This window comes from Electrona antarctica (assembly GCF_951216825.1).
Source record: "Electrona antarctica genome assembly, chromosome: 20".
NCBI classification, from domain to species: domain Eukaryota; kingdom Metazoa; phylum Chordata; class Actinopteri; order Myctophiformes; family Myctophidae; genus Electrona; species Electrona antarctica.
Window position 1 is genome coordinate 41,946,715 of NC_136801.1, and position 20,907 is coordinate 41,967,621.

At 40.7% G+C, this 20,907-nt stretch overlaps 3 protein-coding genes across 5 annotated transcripts in view; 2 read left to right on the top strand and 1 right to left on the bottom strand.

Annotated features, from left to right (window-relative positions):
- Positions 1–20,907, bottom strand: part of LOC306913339 (contactin-associated protein-like 2) — a gene marked incomplete at its 5' end in the record, with an annotated part of 202,217 nt that overhangs the window by 55,983 nt on the left and 125,327 nt on the right. The gene's annotated exons all lie outside the window — the stretch shown is intronic.
- Positions 87–20,490, top strand: LOC306913132 (uncharacterized protein). 3 transcript variants are annotated; one of them, XM_079489687.1, is made up of 3 exons: positions 87–214; positions 3,237–3,350; positions 4,486–6,471. In XM_079489687.1, the coding sequence occupies exons 2-3, from the start codon at positions 3,269–3,271 to the stop codon at positions 5,496–5,498; spliced, it is 1,095 nt and encodes a 364-aa protein (XP_079345813.1). In that variant the 5' UTR covers positions 87–214; positions 3,237–3,268; the 3' UTR covers positions 5,499–6,471. The 3 variants fall into 3 exon arrangements, with proteins under 3 accessions (XP_079345813.1, XP_079345814.1, XP_079345812.1); XM_079489688.1 differs by lacking the exons at positions 87–214; positions 4,486–6,471 and adding exons at positions 380–503; positions 16,854–20,490; XM_079489686.1 differs by lacking the exon at positions 87–214 and adding an exon at positions 380–503.
- LOC306913134 (uncharacterized protein) overlaps positions 12,382–20,907 on the top strand; it is a 23,174-nt gene continuing 14,648 nt past the window's right edge. The window contains exon 1 of the mRNA XM_079489690.1: positions 12,382–12,448. The gene's annotated coding sequence lies outside the window, so the exon portion shown is untranslated. The remainder of the gene's footprint in view (positions 12,449–20,907) is intronic.

Sequence of the window (20,907 nt, forward strand, 5' to 3'; positions counted from 1 at the left end):
TGTTCATCATGACCAAATCATGATGAGTAGCTAGTTTACTTGCTACTTTATGTGCTGAGAGGAGGCAGGCGTAGTGGATACGGGTGATTGTCAATGGGGAGTGGCCGTTGAGTGGAGGCGGGAGGTGGTTGAGAACAGAGTGGCAGTGATAAGCAGAGGGTGGTCTCCACTCCTGAAACTACGCTAAAACTAGACTAACACTAAAACATTCCAGGTGACTAACATGTGACTAAAAACTAAACGAAAACTGTTCTGGCCTCAGTGCTGTTAGTGTTTAACACCCTCTAGGCCAATGTATTTTGTTGTTTTCTGCACAGAGTTCTTCCTGGTAATGCTCATTTAGACTCCAGGTGCTGCCTATTGAGTGTTAGCAATCAAGGGATAATCTGCTGCAGTGCTGCTGTGCAGGTAGTTTAGTCTCAGTCACTCAGTGTGAATTCAGTATGAGAAGCCAGCTTCATTTGATGGTCAGGCTTTTTGTTTGTGCTTAAGAGTCAAAGATTGTAAGTACATGTAGAACTTTTCCGAATACATTGTGAATGTTATGTTTCATTGAAAGAGTGGTGTATCTGGAGTTCTGTGCTTTTGTTTGTTTGACATGTGCTACTTTGTCATGCCTTTCTGGTACCTAAATGTTTGATTTTCTGCATTTGAGTACATGCTTGATGTTTGATACTGTTTGTACTCCACTCTTTTACTTACCTGTTTATCCATTCCAGTGTATTGCTACATTATGTTACTGTGTAAAGGATATTACAGCATACAGTGATAACAAATACATACATTTCTGTGATGTTTATGTGAATTGTGTAGTATTATGGGATATTTACACATGTCAAGATCCACTCCTCTGACTGCTTTTTATGGAAGGATGTTTAGCTCGCTGCATAGCCGCACACGCAATCACACATACGTGGTGAGGGCAGAAGAAAAACTATTCAAGAGACTCTGACTAAAACTAAAATCTAAATGTGCTGTCAAAATCAACACTGTAGTAGGAGTCGGTATAAAACCACCACATAATGCATTCCTATGGGACATCTGTACACCAGAGCTCTACACCAGAGCCTGTAGCCTTCAAACCGATTGTTGTCTCCACCAGGCCGAAGGCATGGGGAGAGAGTATGTTTTGCACTCCGTCCGTCCGCCCGTGTGTCCGTCTGTGAACAGCTAATCTCCGGCACCGTTAACCCGGTTGATGCCACATTTTGCACACACACTCCCTGGATGCCAACGATGAACCTCTGCCCCAAATATTCCAGAACGGCCTGTTATAGCGCCACCAGGAGGCCGCTTTGTGCAAACAAGTTTTTGGACAGTACACCTACAGATTTTGTCCAAACATCACGCAAATTGGTACACAGTGTCTCTAAAGCCATTCAATGAAACCTGTCTTTCAGATTTCTCAGACTCCATCCTGATTGGCTAAGATTGGCTTCCAAAGTTTGCAGGAGTGCTCAGTTTCAAACAAAATGCTGCAAATCATGAACACATCATGTGATGTCCGTGAAATTGTGCACGCACATTCCCACTAGGCCGAGGAAGAAATGCCACATGAACATTTTCAACTCAGCCTAATGGTGGCGCTATAACTGGCTGAAAAGTGTTTTTACCTCTAACTGCACGGATCTGTGCATAACTTTGTATGCACACTCCCTAGAGGCCAAGGAAAAACCTTTGCCTGGAATTTTTCACATCTGCCCTTTATAGCGCCACCTGGAGGCCGACATATGTAAAACACATTTTCTAATAATAATCCTTCAGATTTTATCCAAATTTCACGCAAATCGGTACACATGCTCTCCATAGTCATGTGAGCAAGACGGGTTTGTTTGATTTCTCATAATCCACCCTCATTGGCTACGATTGGCTTCTAAACTTTTCAGGAGTAGCCCGCTTTGTACCCGTTTTGTACAAATCGCCACAACTACTCAACGCAGCGTCCGAATGTGGTGAAACTGTGCATGCATATCCCCACTAGGCTTTGGAAGAAATACCACTTGACAGTTTTCAAATCGGCCTCATGGTGGCGCTACAACAGGCCAAACCGAGTCTCTCACACACACACACCTCCTAAACATTTTGCGGCTATATACATATGAGAGACAGACATGAGAGAGAGTTATAGTTTCAGCTAGCTCCGTTTGGAACCTCTATCTATGCCGCTATACGCTTTAGCTTCGAGATGAGGTTCCGAGGAAAGCTATCCCTGCGCTGGTAGAAATGGAGTCTAGCTGGGTATATATTATAGGTATAGGTATCAGAACCAAGATACAGTTGATAAACTTAACATAGGCACCTAAAATGTTAACATGGGCATCAAACAACCGCTTAAAATCAGGCTTAAATAAACATGTAGTCCAGTCAACCCCCGTTCACACGTGCAGTACTGCTTCCGTAAGAATGCATTGGGAAAACGGGGGGAAAAAATCGTTCTGGCCGGTTGTTTGATGCCTATGTTAAAATCTCTCTCTCTCTCGCGCTTCACCTACTTTTTTACCTGTAAAACTGATGTGATTCAGTGTAGGCCAGTCAATATAAGCAAAGCAGGGGCGTGACCCAAAATAAATTGCAAAAGTAAACGTTGAAGGTTTTTTATAATCCTTAGGTTCATCCAATAACCGGTATATAAATTGTGGATCATGGTCAATTCAGGGGTTGAAAGTTTGAGTACCATTAAAAAAACCTTTAAATTAAGCCCTTAACCCTTTCAAAAAATGTCTTCTACATCCTGACAGTTTTCTGAAAAAGCTACGCTTAAAAAAATCTAATTTGAATTATGCTTTAAAAGGATCCGTGGCTAATGAATCCATTTTTTATTTCTTTCATGAATTGCGAATCTTTCACTCAATAGGGACTGCTCCTGTCGCAAGTTGATGATGTCATATGCCCATGTGTGGTCTAGACCTATGGAATTATGGGATGCATGTGTGCTAATAAAAAATTACGTAATACTTCCTAAAGTTAATATGAGCATCAAAGCAATATTTTTAACATTTGTTATTAGCACGTGCATGCCATAATTCCATAGGGCTGGACCACACATGGATCATATTACATCATCAACTTGCGACAGGAGAAGTCCTTATTGAGTGAAAGATTCTATTTTTAGTTATAGAGGGCAAGTATAATGTTTTAAGGCATATTTGTCAGGGATCCTTTTAAGAAGCATGTAAGCATGCTAACACCACTAGCTCTCCAGTTACTAAAGTCCTTCCTTATTCACTTGATTTCAGGCCAGTGTGTGGAGTCCAGACTGCAGGTGAAGATGAACTCTGCAGCCAGGGGTGTTTCTATTAAACAGGAACCTGAAGACATTTATATTGAACCTGAAGACCACCCACACCTCAGTAAGTTTCATGCTCCTTCCTCTCTTTAATTAATCTGTTCTGTAGGGCTGCCACTTATTTTCACTATACAATAATGACACTGATAATATCCCGATATGTAAATCAATCATTGGAATATCCCTCAAATTTATTTTTTAAATATATTCTATTTAATGTTTATATTCTTATTACCATATCCAAAAGCACATCGCATTTTGCACAAATGCAATGCGAAAGAAAACTGGACCATATAAGTTCACCTTGTGATTGCCTTTACAGTATGGATGTAGGTCTCAAACAGATGTTATGGTGTCTCTCTGTAGGAGACGAGGTGTCTAGAAAGACGACTAGAAAGAGAGACTGAACTGTGTGAGATAACACAGATATTTGCCTGTATTTTTCGAGGTTTCGAGGTTTAACCATTTGAACCCTAGCATCCCTATATTGTGGCGGGAACAGATGCCTTATACATAGTCGATCTACAAGCTCACAAAACATTGCAATGAGCTGCAATTGAAACAAGATATTAAGCACTTGGAAGTGTTCAGGAATTACTCTTCTGTTTAATTCTGTTTATTAATTTGACATTAATTTGCTTAGTGTATAGTGCTGTTTTTCAAATAGAAAGGCACTAGTCTAAAACCCAATCAAGTACAAAATATATAATATATACTTAAAAATATATAAAGAATATACTGCGAGTGTCAGCCTATAGCAGGCTGTATTGTTCCATTTTGTGACGAGATTAATATCTTGCATGTTGATAATGGTCAAGCCCCAGTGCACGCTCTCCTGTGAGGGTGCACTCGTGTTATGAGTTGCCGATACATAGCTACATGATGGGAAATCACTAGCTAAATTATGCACTGTGGTAGCCTATATTTTACTGACGTGTAGTCTAGGCGCTGGCAAATTGTGTCTTGGCGGTGTACTGAGGCTGAATCGGTCTGGCGGACTACCTGCATGCAGACAAGATCAGAGCCTGCGTGTAAAGTAACTAAACATAGCAATTCTAATTACTACTCACAATATTTAAGGTGCTGATCTGTTGTTAACTTTTAAGGTGGCTCATTTTCTACATGGAACAAGGACTGGAAGAATAGTTTTACATTTTAGGAATCTAGTATTAACTATTATGTAATTTCTCTGCTCCTAGACATCCTGCACATGGTGTGTAAAGAGGAGGATTCTATTAAACGGGAGAGGAGCCCCAGTCTGCTCCAGGAGGAACCAGAGCCTCCTCACATTAAATATGAACAGGAGGAGCTTAAAGAGGAACAGGGAGATCTTCAAAGACCAGATGGGTCAATGTTGACATTACTAGCAGTGAAAGGTGAAGAAGAAAATGATGATGAAGAAGAAATCTCTTCCCACTGCTCTGAAGTCGAAGTTGAACTTGAATCTGACACTGAAGTCACTGAAGACGGTGATGATTGGGACGAGACCAGTGAAGACGATGATGAACGGCCTCACAAGAGTTTCCACTGTAAACATTGTAAGAAGAGTTTCACCTGGTCAACTTCTCTGATCAGACATCAGAGTGTTCACACTGGAGAAAAACCTTTCCACTGTAAATATTGTGACAAAAGTTTCAGTCAGTCAAGTAATCTGAAAAAACATCAGCTTGTCCACACTGGAGAAAAACATTTCCAATGTAAACATTGTGACAAGAGTTTCAGTCAGTCAAGTAATCTGAAAACACATCAGCTTGTCCACACTGGAGAAAAACATTTCCAATGTAAACATTGTAGCAAGAGTTTCAGTTCGTTGGGTGCCCTGACGGCCCACCAACGTATCCACACTGGAGACAAACCTTTTCACTGTAAACATTGTGACAAGAGTTTCAGTCAGTCAAATTCCCTGAAGAAACACCAGCGTGTTCACACTGGAGAAAAACCTTTCCACTGTAAACATTGTGACAAGAGTTTCAGTGTGTCAAGTAATCTGAAAACACATCAGCTTGTCCACACTGGAGAAAAACATTTCCAATGTAAACATTGTGACAAGAGTTTCAGTCAGTCAATTCATCTGAAAACACATCAGCTTGTCCACACTGGAGAAAAACATTTCCAATGTAAACATTGTAGCAAGAGTTTCATTCACTCATGTTCCCTGAAGAAACACCAGCGTGTTCACACTGGAGAAAAACCTTTCCACTGTAAACATTGACAAGTGACAAGAGTTTCCATCAGTCAGGTTCCCTGAAGAGACATCAGCATATCCACACTGGAAAAAGAAGGGGGAAGAAGCTACTATAAATTAGTTCACTTTTCTGTTTGCTAGGAGGTGAATAGAAAAGCAGAAATATTAAGGAGATTCATACTGCTCCTTAAAACACAGGACTTGTCTTTTGAAGGCAGTCTGCCAGAAGTTTTCCCCCCCCTCTCCATTCCTCAATGTTCTGTTTGTTTTGTTGTTTATGTTTATTCATATCTATTCATTTTTATATAGCAAATTATGCCATTGTTGTAGTCCAGGGTCAGAAAATGTTAATATTAGAAAAACTCTTTATTCTGAATCTCATATCCTGCACAGGGCTTTAGATTGCCACCAAAATGTGTGTGCAAGTTAACATTTAACCTGATTGCATGTGTGTGAGTTTACGATTACTAGGTTGGTCATTCACCACTTCATATTTAGTGTTTACTGGAGTTAAATACCTTTTCTTCTTTTTCTAAGTGACTGGCGTAACTGAATAAATGAGTCAGATTCATTGTCGCACACAAGATAAACAGATTATTTTGATCAAATCTTTCAATTCAGTTGGATTGCCTCCCATGCGCAATTGCTACTTTTGAATATTGTCAACTGGAACCCCACAAGTCCTACAAACGCACTTGGGGAGACGGGGCCTTCGCAGTGGCCGCCCCTTCTCTTTGGCACTCACTCCCAACTCACATCAGATCTGCCCCCACCTTCGAAATGTTCAAAAGCACACTCAAAACCCACCTTTTCAAACTGGCTTTCCCTACATAACCCCCCCCACACACACACACACCCTTCTTGTTTGTCCTTTTTTGATTTTGATTCCTAGTTTTTAACCTTTTAAACCTTTTTAACTAGTTTCTTTTCTCTAATAAAAATGTTTGTAGTAAAATGTCTGTAAAGCGACATTAGGTACCCATAAAAGCGCTATATAAATCGTATGTATTATTATTGTATGGAATCACCTGCAAAAAAAGTGCTGTTGGCTTGTAGCGATCTGTAAGGTCTGAGATTATTTCATGTGCACGCACTGCAGACTCAGGGCACTATCTAGCATGGAGCCTTATCCCTTATGCCTAATAAGCATCTTTGTATTACTAGAGTCGGTTACATAATATGCATCACCATTTATGGGCATAGCTGTCGGATCTGTGACTCTGGACAACCTGATCTCCATGTACGTCTATGGGTATACACCATAGAGTAATACAAGGATAGAGACCGAACCGGAGCTGCACCACTGGCAACAGTACCCCCTAGACAGTGTGGTCTCCTGCAATCCATAATATTCAATAATAATTAGGCTATGTCAAATGGTCAACTATACATTTCTGTGCTTATTTGATCATCATGGGTTAGTGGGTGAGACACATTGGGCTCCTTTTTCGTCACAGCTAAACCCCTTATCCCTAAACTTCTTTGCCTTTTTTTTCTTTTTACTATTTTGCAAAACATTTTTGAATAGTTAAAATGGCCAGTCTACAAGCTCACAACGTGTCAATGTAGATTGGCTAGTTGAACTATTCAAAAATGTTTTTCAAAATAGTAAAAAAAAAAGGCAAAGAAGTTTCGGGATAAGGGGTTTAGCGGTGACGGAAATGGAGCCCTATGTCTAGTCAGAAGGGCTGGTCTGAGAATCTTCCTTCACTAGAGATCTCAGCCCAAGTACCCTGTAGGGCAGGCATTGTCCTGAGTCCTTTGAAGCTCGCTCAGGTGTGAACCAAAACACACAGTGAGACAGCTATCTCATACCATTGATTTGTATGTAAAGTCTGTAACTCCACCCTCTTATTCAACCCTAGCTGTTTGTAAAACGTATATCTTGTCATGTTGTCAATGAAATAGTCACTAGTCTTGGGCTGGCTGGCCATCACGGTCAGGCAGTCTGTGTGCTCCCGCGGGCCACCCCGGGCCACGGGAAGCTCTGCTCTGTACTTGTACTTTTGAAATAAATACAACTCTGATGGGACCGTCATTTCATCTCTGCCTGCGTTTCTTCATCTGATGCTTTGATGCCTGGTTTTCACTACTCTTCTACAGTCTGCTTTAGAGAACATTATTCTTCCCTAGTTTATTGAGTTAGTGTATAGAAAAATACACGACAACAAGGAGGAGTTTAGATGGGAAAGTAGATTAGAGAAGTACTTGTACAAAATGCGGCAGCCAGAGTTTTAACTAAAATTAAGATGAGATCATTTTGGCTTCGGAATTGGCTTTCGGTTGTTTTTAGGATTGATTTTAAAATTATTTGACTTGTTTATAAAGCTCTCAATGGTCTCGCATCTTCCTATCTACATGACTGACTGCCTAAATATGTCCCAAACCGCCCCTAAGGTCTTCCACTGCTGGCCGGGAGGCATACTATTGTCCGACAGAGCATTGGTTCGAAGGTGCGTTGGGGGTCGGGAGAGGGTTGCGGTTAGGTTTAGGTGTGCTTCCCCGGGGGAGGTTAGGGTTTGAGGTAGGTTGTCGTTCGGACCAATGCTCCGTCGGACCAAACACATGAACCCCTGCTGGCCTGCTCGCTTTGCCTAAAAAAAAGGCAACAAAAAAATACATTGAGATAATATAAAATTAAATATATAAAAAAAACATCCTTTATATGTCACTTCCTATTGGAAGGTGGCTGTCCCAACCTCTAACCCCTACATTTACATTCATGAAAAAAGTAACGTTTTTTTTAATACACCCATTTTATTTATTTTATAGGGAAGTTGAAATAATGACATTGATTTTGTAGATTTATTTTAAATTAAAAAACTTTATATAAAAAATGCTGTCCCATGTTTTCATGTCACTACCGAAACAGAAAGAGTTTAAGTCCATAGATGGAGCCTGGTTTAACCCACACCCCCACACTCTTCACCAAGAAGTGACATAGACTTCATGTTCATCATGACCAAATCATGATGAGTAGCTAGTTTACTTCAGTCTGAAATGAATGTCTTCCAAAGTCTGAAAATCAGTGTGTGGTTTTAAGGAGTGTCACTACCGAAACACATACGGGAGAACGGGGTAAGGTTTTTGCTTAAGTTGTCCTGGAAACAAGGCAAAATGAGATGGCAGTAACATCTAATGATCTACCCATATTTCAGGATGTCTTCTATCAATAATGATGAGTAAGCATCTATGACAAAGGGCCATAAAATATGACCTTTTTAAAAAAAAAGTGGTCATGTGGCTCAATTTGCCCCAGGTAAGGGGTAAGTTGATCCAAGTCGAGGGGCAAGTCGAACCACATGATATTTTAATGTTAAAAGCTTAAACTTGAACAGATAATGTATTCACTTATCGATAATAATATAATAACAGTTTTCCCTTTTGCAAATAGCCTTATTTATTTGTTTATTTATTATTTAAACAATATTAAGACAATTAAATAAAGTGTGTTATTCAGAACCTTATATTTGCAATATTGTTAATACAATATTGCAAACTTCTCTTAAATGAGTATGTACATGCAAATTAAAGGTCATTCAGTATAATTTGAGTAGCAAAGACTTAATAAAAAAATATGAATAGTGATTCCCATTGACTCAATTTACCCCCGGACATTGGCTCATCTTACCCATAGCCACCATTTTAGAAAACAATGACTAGAATAAGCTACTTCAGACAATTTAATTGCTAAATGATTCACATGGTTCTATCCATTGGCAAATCATCAACGTGTATGATATTACATTTTAGACCTAGGTACATTTTGCTTTGTATAACAGTCATTTTACATGATCTGTCGAAATTTTACTTTGACTGACAAAAACAGTTTTTTATGGAAGAATATGATAATAACCAATATTATTTTAATGTGTTAACAATCTGCATCGCCAAAAATATCGCAATCTCTAGCAAAGGTTAACGTTACCTCACTTGAACTAACGATATGCTACGGCGTTGCATTCATACAACGTTACGGTAACATTAACCATTCATTTGGCAGCGGCGCTTTATTATTTTTTATTTACCGCCGGTGCCCCGGTGGAACAACTCGGATGCAAACTAGCTTAACTAGCAGGCATCAGTCCGACCACCCAGACCACGGTATGTCAACATTCTGCAGTTTTGGAGCTCTTAAAAGCCGTGAAATAGCCTACTGTACCTACATAACGCTGTCGCTGCATAACGGCTACTCGGTGCAGTGATAGCTGGTATGGTTTTATCACGACCAATGTTATGCTAATCCCCACAAGTTGCAAAAGTTACATAACTAATTAGCAATGGTGTTGTTTTTTTCCCCAGGCAAACCAGCTATGGAACAGACTGCAAGCTGCTGTACAGCCTGTACATTGGATGGAGATGAATCACGATGGCATTTTCATTGTCCTAAATGTTGTTGAATTTGAAACATTGTCATTCATATCATATGTAGCATTAGCATACTACGACTTGTCATAGGACATGACAGAAAATGACTGTTCTTAATGATATTAAAAACAATGAACACAGTGACCACAGCCACTTCTTTCTATACTGTAAATTGTTTTTCCTTTTTCTAACCCTGTATATCCATTCTATACAAACTGTTAATACAATAATCAATGAATCAATCAGGTACACCTGTTGAGCAGGTGTCAGAATGAGCTAGCTGAATTACATTCTGGTGGGCTACCAAGATGAGACAAAATTACAATATATTTATTTCATCATAACCACAGCAATGTTTACGTTCCATCTCTTCTCCCAAAATAGCCGATCTACAGCTTATGGAAAGTGGTTTCCAAAGTGGGTTATGGGGACCCCCAGGGGTCCTTGAGAGAGTTCCAGGGGGTCCCCAGCTAAATGATAGTTTGGAACCAAATGGACCCACAAGGGTCCATTTGTACACTCAGAGTTAATTGACATTGATTTCACAATATAAATTGGGGGTCCCAGAGACAGAAATTCCATCAAATGGGGGTCCATGGACTAATGCATGTCACACTGGCGGTCCGTGACACTGCTAGATTCGTAAGAATCTATGGGGTCCGTGGCATATCTCTTCAAATGGGGGTCTTTTTGACAGGAAAAAGTGTGGGGACCACTGGCCTGTAGTGAGCTTGCAGATCAGCTATTTTCTGAGAACAGGTTGTATATCAATATATCAATATCTACAAGGGACGTTCAATATTTAGGGACGTTCCAATTCCTAGGGTGATGATTTATCCCCCTACCCCTTGACACTCATTATGTAGGGGGAAGGGGCAAGGGCTGAGGGGTAGGGGCAAGGGATGAGGGGTAGGGTTAAAAAAGGAATTGGGAAAGGGCCTAACACTAAAACATTCCAGGTGACTAACATATGTGACTAACAACTAAATGAAAACTGTTCTGGCCTCAGTGCTGTTAGTTTTTAACACCCTCTAGGGGCAGGCCAATGTATTTTGTTTCTTGTTTTCTGCACAGAGTTCTTCCTGTTAATGCTCATTTAAGCCAAATTCCAATACCCAAAATCTCGGCCACTCGCTTACTCCCACTCGATCACTCGGGGTCATTCCAGCTTGACCCGGAAATGGTTAACGTTCCGATTGTTAAAGTGCTCCATCGAGGAGGAGAGTGGAGTCGAGTGGAGGAGCCGAGTGGGCTCTCCGAGACCGCATAGAGCGAGTGTACATCAGGTGCAGGCTCGGTGGGGTATGTTGTCTCCTCGCTGCGGATTTCCGCATCACGTGTACATGTTTTTTTCCTTCTCCAGTGACATAAGTCCACCTCCTCCACATGTGGCACAGAAAACACTGCTTGAAACCCGATACTATGCACCCACCCCCCACCCACTAGCTGCCGGCCGCTGCGGCTGATGAGACGCTGTCGCTGACCCAACACACACATGCACACACACACGCACACACATTAAACTAAAAAGCTTTGCTGTTTGTTGAAGAGACACATTTTCGCTGAATTAATAGAGCTTCAGAATGATACAGTAGCCTATAGCTGAAAGTGAAAGGACCACAACAAGCCACTGGCTTTATTGCGTTGTGTGATATAAGCATAATAAAAGTAGGCTATATTGTGCGCACCTCAAAAGCTATAGTTAATTTCTCTCTGTGCATGCCTGAATGCACAGACTGCTATGAATGACGGTGACAAAAATGTATTTATTTATATGTGGACTGAACTGAATATGTAAGTCAGAGAGACTACCTATAATTCCTGTTATAGTGTCCGTTATTTGCAAAGACCGTCGGAGGAGGGACTGTCCGAGGAGGGGGGTTATTTATACGAGCAAAAAGGAACGCGGGCTGCGGGCAGGTCAGGAATTCCCTTCACATTCACAATCATATAATATAAAAGTGTGCGCATCCTGGCGCTTATTCACCATTTCAGGAATAAATAGCCTTGTTGCACATGTTACCAATACATACACATTGGCCTCGGTTACATGCACAAAAATGAATTGTCTATTCTGTAGACTGTACGGCTCTGGGTTCAGAGTTCCAGTGATCCAGCTGTGTGACACTGTATTGTTCCACCACTTTTGCTTTGGCAATGTAAACGTATGTTTTCCCATGCCAATAAAGCCCTTTGAATTGAATTGAATTGATTCACGTCATAAGTGATCGCGGAATGTGCCGTCGCTTTGAAATGACAGCGGAGTACATTCCGATTCTAGAGGCAAATCCACTCCACCACTCTGTCCTCGCATCGAATCTTCTCCTCCTCCACTCCTCCTCGCTGTTCTGGCCTCAGTGCTGTTAGTGTTTAACACCCTCTAGGGTCAGGCCAATGTATTTTGTTTCTTGTTTTCTGCACAGAGTTCTTCCTGTTAATGCTCATTTAGACTCCAGGTGCTGCCTATTGAGTGTTAGCAATCAAGGGATAATCTGCTGCAGTGCTGCTGTGCAGGTAGTTTAGTCTCAGTCACTCAGTGTGAATTCAGTATGAGAAGCCAGCTTCATTTGACGGTCAGGCTTTTTGTTTGTGCTTAAGAGTCAAAGATTGTAAGTACATGTAGAACTTTTCCGAATACATTGTAAATGTTATGTTTCATTGAAAGAGTGGTGTATTTGGAGTTCTGTGCTTTTGTTTGTTGGACATGTGCTACTTTGTCATGCCTTTCTGGTACCTAAATGTTTGATTTGCTGCATTTGAGTACATGCTTGATACTGTTTGTTTCGTACTCAACTGTTTTACTTACCTGTTTATCCATTCCAGTGTATTATTGTTACATTATGTTTACTGTAAAGGATATTACAGCAGCAGTGATACAGTGATAACAAATATAATTTCATTGATGTACCTTCATTTCTGTGATGTGAATTGTGTAGTATTATGGGATATTTACACATGCCCTTTTTTCTGTCTTTTGTCACCGTTTTACAAAAAGTCACAAAATCAACACTGTGTAGTCGGAGTCTGTATAAAAGCACCACATAATGCATTCCTATGGGACATCTGTACACCAGAGCTCTACACCAGAGCCTGTAGCCTTCAAACTGATTGTTGCGTATGGATCAGGACTATTTTACAGATTCTAGCACATCCGTGCGCGTCATTTGAGGGCACCCATACGCAGATGCCCTCGAATGACGCAGAATATTCTATGATTTTATTTTTTTCAAAGGTTGGTGTAAAACGCTCTCTTAATGAATTCTGGCAGTTAAATTAAATGAGTTTATTTATGAAATGAGTTTAAGCAATTCATAATTATTCAAGCAATTAAATATATATCAGATGTACTTTGTGCCGTGCTGCGTGCTTCTATCTGCTATTTTTGAATAGCCAACACAAAAAATAGAACACTGTTATTGGTATAATACGGCAGTGACTGCTGGGCCATGAAACCAACCCTGCAGAAGTCTGTAGACGGCTGCTACACCAGGATGCTGCGTGCAGTACATCAACATGGGTATACATGTTACCAACAAGAATCTTCATGACGGAATGCCAAAGGAGAGACAGAAAATAGCAGCCAGGAGAATGAGACTATAGCAGGACACTGACAAAGACATCAATAACTGCCAGCCAGCAAAGTAGTGCTGTGGGAACCAACACACAATGTGGATGTAGGCCTACTCAAGAACGACGCAGGAGCGCAAAGCCAGATGGCCAGATGTAAGGAGAACCGGGGATGACTGGAAGCGACGATGGAGGGCTCCTCTGAGGACCACCTAGACTAGAGAGACAAAGTCTCATTGCGTTCTAACTTCTGCGTTTAGATGGACTCACAACAGAGATTGAACACACTGTAGTGTGCAACTGCATGCCAAGTGGCTATAGGTGGCGCACTGCCAGATAGACCAGTCACACATGCGTAGAGCCGTTCCGACTTCCTATCACAGCTAGCCATGTGCGTTCGTTACAGTTCTCGCATTAGATACTAATAATAGTGTTTTCTAATTACTAAAGGTGACGTTATAGCCTAATCTCGCGTTGTGAGACTGTTGCCTCTTGCCAATGTTCAAATGGTTCCGTTGTACAGTCTGGAGAACGGAAGCTCTGATCACGAGTAAGTGATATAGCGGAAGTAGGGCTTCCTCCCAACTTCCGTTTCGTCTTTACAGTCGCACAAATGTATCCTAATATATAAATCAAAATCAGCTAAGCATATATAGCTTGCTGCTTAGCATAAATGGAAATAAAAATGAAATCAAATGTAAAGATATATTTTAAAGTATATTTTCTTGAACCGAAATGGCACCTTCCTTGCTCAGATTTAGGTGTAGTTCTAGACTATAACATATTCGAGCTTGTGGATCTGCTATTTTCAATCTTTTTCATTATTTGGGAAGATTTAGCCTATAGCCTAATGACATTTCCAAAATGGGGATTGATTAATAATCGGTTAATTTATCAACTTTCATGATTATCATTTTTAATTGAATTAATAAATAAAATAAATGATACGTATTAGTTGGATTGCAGCGGTTAATCCAAGTCTGTTGCACTCCTAGAAGGATGTTCTCTTCTCTACAGGTCTGGTAGGTCACATAGTATACTGTTACTGGATATCAAAATGGTCAGCAAACAACCGCTTAAAATCAGGCTTAAATAAACATGTAGTCCAGTCAACCCCCGTTCACATGTGCAGTACTGCTTCCGTAAGAATGCATTGGGAAAACCTCGTACTGGCTGACAAACAACCGGTTGTTTGATGCCTATGTTAAATCTCTCTCTCTCTCTCTGTGATGTGATTCAGTGTAGGCCAGTCAATCTAAGCAAAAAAGGGGCGTGACCCAAAATAAATTGCAAAAGTAATCGTTGAAGGTTTTTTATGATCCTTAGGTTCATCCAATAACAATAACCGGTATATAAATTGTGGATCATGGTAAATTCAGGGGTTGAAAGTTTGAGTACCATTAAAAACCTTTAGGCCCTTATGACAAATACAAATCTAATTTGAATTATGCTTCAAAAGGATCCCTGGCTAATGAATAAATATTTTATTTCTTTCATAAATTGTGAATCTTTCACTCAATAGGGACTGCTCCTGTCGCAAGTTGATGATGTCATATGCCCATGTGTGGTCTAGCCCTATGGAATTATGGGATGCATGTGTGCTAATAAAAAAATACGTAATACTTCCTAAAGTTAATATGAGCATCAAAGCAATATTTGTAATATGTGTTATTAGCACGTGCGTTCCATAATTCCATAGGGCTGGGCCACACATGGATCATATGACATCATCAACTTGTTTTTATTTTAATTTTTTTGTTATAGAGGGCAAGTATAATGTTTTAAGGCATATTTGTCTCATAAGCCAGGGATCCTTTTAAGAAGCATGTAAGCATGCTAACACCACTAGCTCTCCAGTTACTAAAGTCCTTCCTTATTCACTTGATTTCAGGCCAGTGTGTGGAGTCTAGACTGCAGGTGAAGATGAACTCTGCAGCCAGGGGTGTTTTTATTGAACAGGAAACTGAAGACATTTCTATTAAACAGGAACCTGAAGACATTTATATTAAACCTGAAGACCACCCACACCTCAGTAAGTTTCATGCTCTTTCCTCTCTGTAATTAATCTGTTCTGTAGGGCTGCCACTTATTTTCACTATACAATAATGACACTGATAATATCCCGATATGTAAATCAATCATTGGAATATCCCTCAAATGTAATTTTGAAATATATTCTATTTAATGTTTATATTCTTATTACCATATCCAAAAGCACATCGCATTTTGCACAAATGCAATGCGAAAGGAAACTAGACCATATAAGTTCACCTTGTGATTGCCTTTACAGTATGGATGTAGGTCTCAAACAGATTTCATGGTGTCTCTCTGTAGGAGACGAGGTGTCTAGAAAGACTAGACTAGAAAGTGAGTCTGAACTGTGTGAGATAACAGATATTTGCCTGTATTTTTCGAGGTTTCGAGGTTTAACCATTTGAACCCTAGCATCCCTATATTGTAGCGGGAACAGATGCCTTATACATAGTCGATCTACAAGCTCACAAAACATTGCAATGAGCTGCAATTGAAACAAGATCTTAAGCTCTTGGGAAGTGTGCAGGAATTACTCTTGTTTAATTCTGTTTATTAATTTGACATTAATTTGCTTAGTGTATAGTGCTACTTTTCAACACCTATCCACAGGAGGCTTTTCTAAAACCCAATCAAGTACAACATATATAATATATACTTAAAAATATATAAAGAATATACTGCGTATTGTTCCATTTTGTGACGAGATTAATATCTTGCATGTTCATAATGATAATGATAATTTTCAAGCCCCAGTGCACGCTCTCCTGTGAGGGTGCACTCGTGTTAGGGGCGACTGGGGCGACAGGGGGTAGAGCAGGTCGTCCAATGATCCGTGGGTCGGCGTTTCGAATCCCGGCTCCTCTTCTTGTCTACATGTCGAAGTGTCCTTGGGCAAGACACTGAACCCCGAATTGCTCCCGATGTGCTGGCTGGTACCTTGCATGGCTTCCGTCGCCATCGGTGTATGAATGTGTGTGTGAATGGGTGAATGTAATGCACAATCTATGTAAAGCGCCTTGGATAAAGGCACTATATAAATGCACCATTTATTGATTTACCATTTATGAGTTGCCGATACATAGCTACATGATGGGAAATCACTAGCTAAATTATGCACTGTGGTAGCCTATATTTTACTGACGTGTAGTCTAGGCGCTGGCAAATTGTGTCTTGGCGGTGTACTGAGGCTGAATCGGTCTGGCGGACTACCTGCATGCAGACAAGATCAGAGCCTGCGTGTGAAGTAAAGTAACTAAACATAGCAATTCTAATTACTACTCACAATATTTAAGGTGCTGATCTGTTGTTAAAACTTTGAAGGTGGCTCATTTTCTACATGGAACAAGGACTGGAAGAATAGTTTTACATTTTAGGAATCTAGTATTAACTATTATGTAATTTCTCTGCTCCTAGACATCCTGCACATGGTTGTGTGTAAAGAGGAGGATTCTATTAAACGGGAGAGGAGCCCCAGTCTGCTCCAGGAGGAACCAGAGCCTCCTCACATTAAAGAAGAACAGGAGGAGCTTAAAGAGGAACAGGGAGATCTTCAAAGACCAGATGGGTCAATGTTGACATTACTAGCAGTGAAAGGTGAAGAAGAAAATGATGATGATGAAGAAGAATACATCTCTTCCCACTGCTCTGAAGTCAAAGTTGAACTTGAATCTGACACTGAAGTCACTAAAGACAGTGATGATTGGGACGAGACCAGTGAAGACGATGATGAACGGCCTCACAAGAGTTTCCACTGTAAACATTGTAAGAAGAGTTTCACTAGGTCAACTTCTCTGATCAGACATCAGAGTGTTCACACTGGAGAAAAACCTTTCCACTGTGACAAGAGTTTCAGTGTGTCAAGTGAAATGAAGAAACACCAGCGTGTTCACACTGGAGAAAAACCTTTCCACTGTAAATATTGTGACAAAAGTTTCAGTCAGTCAAGTAATCTGAAAACACATCAGCTTGTCCACACTGGAGAAAAACATTTCCAATGTAAACATTGTGACAAGAGTTTCAATCAGTCAAGTAATCTGAAGAGACATCAGCTTGTCCACACTGGAGACAAATATTTCCAATGTAAACATTGTGACAAGAGTTTCAGTCAGTCAAGTAATCTGAAAACACATCAGCTTGTCCACACTGGAGAAAAACATTTCCAATGTAAACATTGTAGCAAGAGTTTCAGTCACTCACATTCCCTGAAGAAACACCAGCGTGTTCACACTGGAGAAAAACCTTTCCACTGTAAACATTGACAAGTGACAAGAGTTTCCATCAGTCAGGTTCCCTGAAGAGACATCAGCATATCCACACTGGAAAAAGAAGGGAAGAAGCTACTATAAATTAGCTCACTTTTCTGTTTGCTGGGAGGTGAATAGAAAAGCAGAAATATTAAGGAGATTCATACTGCTCCTTAAAACAGAAGACTTGTCTTTTGAAGGCAGTCTGCCAGAAGTTTTTTCCCCCTCTCCATTCCTCAATGTTCTGTTATTTATGTTTATTCATATCTATTCATTTTTATATAGCAAAGGATGCCATTGTTGTAGTCCAGGGTCAGAAAATGCCCGCTTGTCCGGGGTATATTAGAAAAACGCTTTATTCTGAATCTCATATCCTGCACAGGGCTTTAGATTGTCACCAAAATGTGTGTGCAAGTTAACATTTAACCTGATTGCATGTGTGTGAGTTTACGATTATTAGGTTGGTCATTCACCACTTCATATTTAGTGTTTACTGGAGTTCTGGAGTCCTTTTTTTTAAAAATTTGATTCCTAGTTTTTAACCTTTTAAACCTTTTTAACTAGTTTATTTTCTCTAATACAAATGTTTGTACTAAAATGTCTTTAAAGCGACTTTGGGTACCCAGAAAAGCGCTATATAAATTGTATGTATTATTATTATTGTATGGAATCACCTGCAAAAAAAAGTGCTGTTGGCGTGTAGCGATCTGTAAGGTCTGATATTATTTCATGTGCATGCACTGCAGACTCAGGGCACTATCTTGCATGGAGCCTTATCCCTTATGCCTAATAAGCATCTTTGTATTACTAGAGTCGGTCGGTCACATAATATGCATATCACCATTGATGGGCATAGCGGTCGATCTGTGACTCTGGACAACCTGATCTCCATGTACGCCTATAGGTATACACCATAGAGTAATACAAGGATAGAGACCGAACCGGAGCTGCACCACTGGCAACAGTACCCCCTAGACAGTGTGGTCTCCTGCAATCCATATTCCATAATATTCAATAATAATTAGGCTATGTCAAATGGTCAACTATACATTTCTGTGCTTATTTGATCATCATGGGTTAGTGGGTGAGACACATTGGGCTCCATTTTCGTCACTGCTAAACCCCTTATCCCTAAACTTCTTTGCCTTTTTTTACTATTTTGCAAAACATTTTTTGAATAGTTCAACTAGCCAATCTACATTGACACGTTGTGAGCTTGTAGACTGGCCATTTTAACTATTAAACTAGAAAAAGTGCCCAGGTCTCCACCAGGAGGATAGGAGTGTGTGTGTGATGTTTGGCAAAATGTTTAGGAGCAATGTGTGTGTGTGTGTGTGTGTGTGTGTGTGTGTGTGTGTGTGTGTGTGTGTGTGTGTGTGTGTGTGTGTGTGTGTGTGTGTGTGTGTGTGTGTGTGTGTGTGTCTCTTGGCCTGTTGTAGCGCCACCATGAGGCTGATTTGAAAACTGTCAAGTGGCATTTCTTCCTCAGCCTAGTGGGAATATGCATGCACAGTTTCACCACAATCGGACGCTGCGTTGAGTAGTTGTGGCTACTCCTGAAAACTTTAGAAGCGAATTGTAGCCAATGAGGGTGGATTATGAGAAATCAAACAAACCCGTCTTGATCACATGACTATGGAGAGCATGTGTACCGATTTGCGTGAAATTTGGATAAAATCTGAAGGAGTAATATTAGAAAATGTGTTTTACATATGTCGGCCTCCTGGTGGCGCTATAAAGAGCAGATGTGATAAATTCCAGGCAAAGGTTTTTCCTTGGCCTCTAAGGAGTTGGCATACAAAGTTATCCACAGATCCATGCAGTTAGAGGTAAAAACACTTTTCAGCCAGTTATAGCGCCACCATGAGGCCGAGTTGAAAATGTTCATGTGGCATTTCTTCCTCGGCCTAGTGGGAATGTGCGTGCACAATTTCACGGAAATCACACAATGTGTTCATGATTTGCAGCATTTTGTTTGAAACTGAGCACTCCTGCGATTTTTGGAAGCCAATCTTAGCCAATCAGGATGGAGTCTGAGAAATCTGAAAGACCAGTTTCGTTGAATGACTCTAGAGAGACTGTGTACCAATTTGCGTGATGTTTGGACAAAATCTGTAGGTGTACTGTCCGAAAACTTGTTTTGCACAAAGCGGCCTCCTGGTGGCGCTATAACAGGCCTTTCTGGAAATTTCAGGGCAGAGGTTCATCGTTGGCATCCAGGGAGTGCGTGTACAAAATTTGGCATCGACCGGGTTAACGGTGCCGGAGATTAGCTGTTCACAGACGGACACACGGACGGATGGACACACGGACGGACGGAGTGCAAAACATACTCTCTCCCCATGCCTTCGGCCTGGTGGAGACAAAAATGTTTAGCAAAATGGTAAACTGGCAAAGAAGTTTAGGGATAAGGGCTTTAGCGGTGACGAAAATGGAGCCCTTCGTCTAGTCAGAAGGGCTGGTCTGAGAATCTTCCTTCACTAGAGATCTCAGCCCAAGTACCCTGTAGGGCAGGCATTGTCCTGAGTCCTTTGAATCTCGCTCAGGTGTGAACCAAAACACACAGTGAGACAGCTATCTCCTACCATTGATTTTATGTAAAGTCTGTAACTCCACCCTCTTATTCAACTCTAGCTGTTTGTAAAACGTATATCTTGTCATGTTGTCAATGAAATAGTCACTATTCTTGGGCTGGCTGGCCATCACGGTCAGGCAGTCTGTGTGCTCCCGCGGGCCACCCAGGGCCGCGGGAAGCTCTGCTCTGTACTTGTACTTTTGAAATAAATACAACTCTGATGGGACCGTCATTTCATCTCTGCCTGTGTTTCTTCATCTGATACTTTGATGCCTGGTTTTCACTACTCTTCTACAGTCTGCTTTAGAGAACATTATTCTTCCCTAGTTTAGTGAGTTAGTGTATAGAAAAATACACGACAACAAGGAGGAGATCAGATGTTTCACCACAATCGGACGCTGCGTTGAGTAGTTGTGGCGATTTGTACAAAGCGGGCTACTCCTGAAAAGTTTAGAAGCGAATTGTAGCCAATGAGGGTGGATTATGAGAAATCAAACAAACCCGTCTTGATCACTTGACTATGGAGAGCATGTGTACCGATTTGCGTGAAATTTGGATAAAATCTGAAGGAGTAATATTAGAAAATGTGTTTTACATATGTCGGCCTCCTGGTGGCGCTATAAAGAGCAGATGTGATAAATTCCAGGCA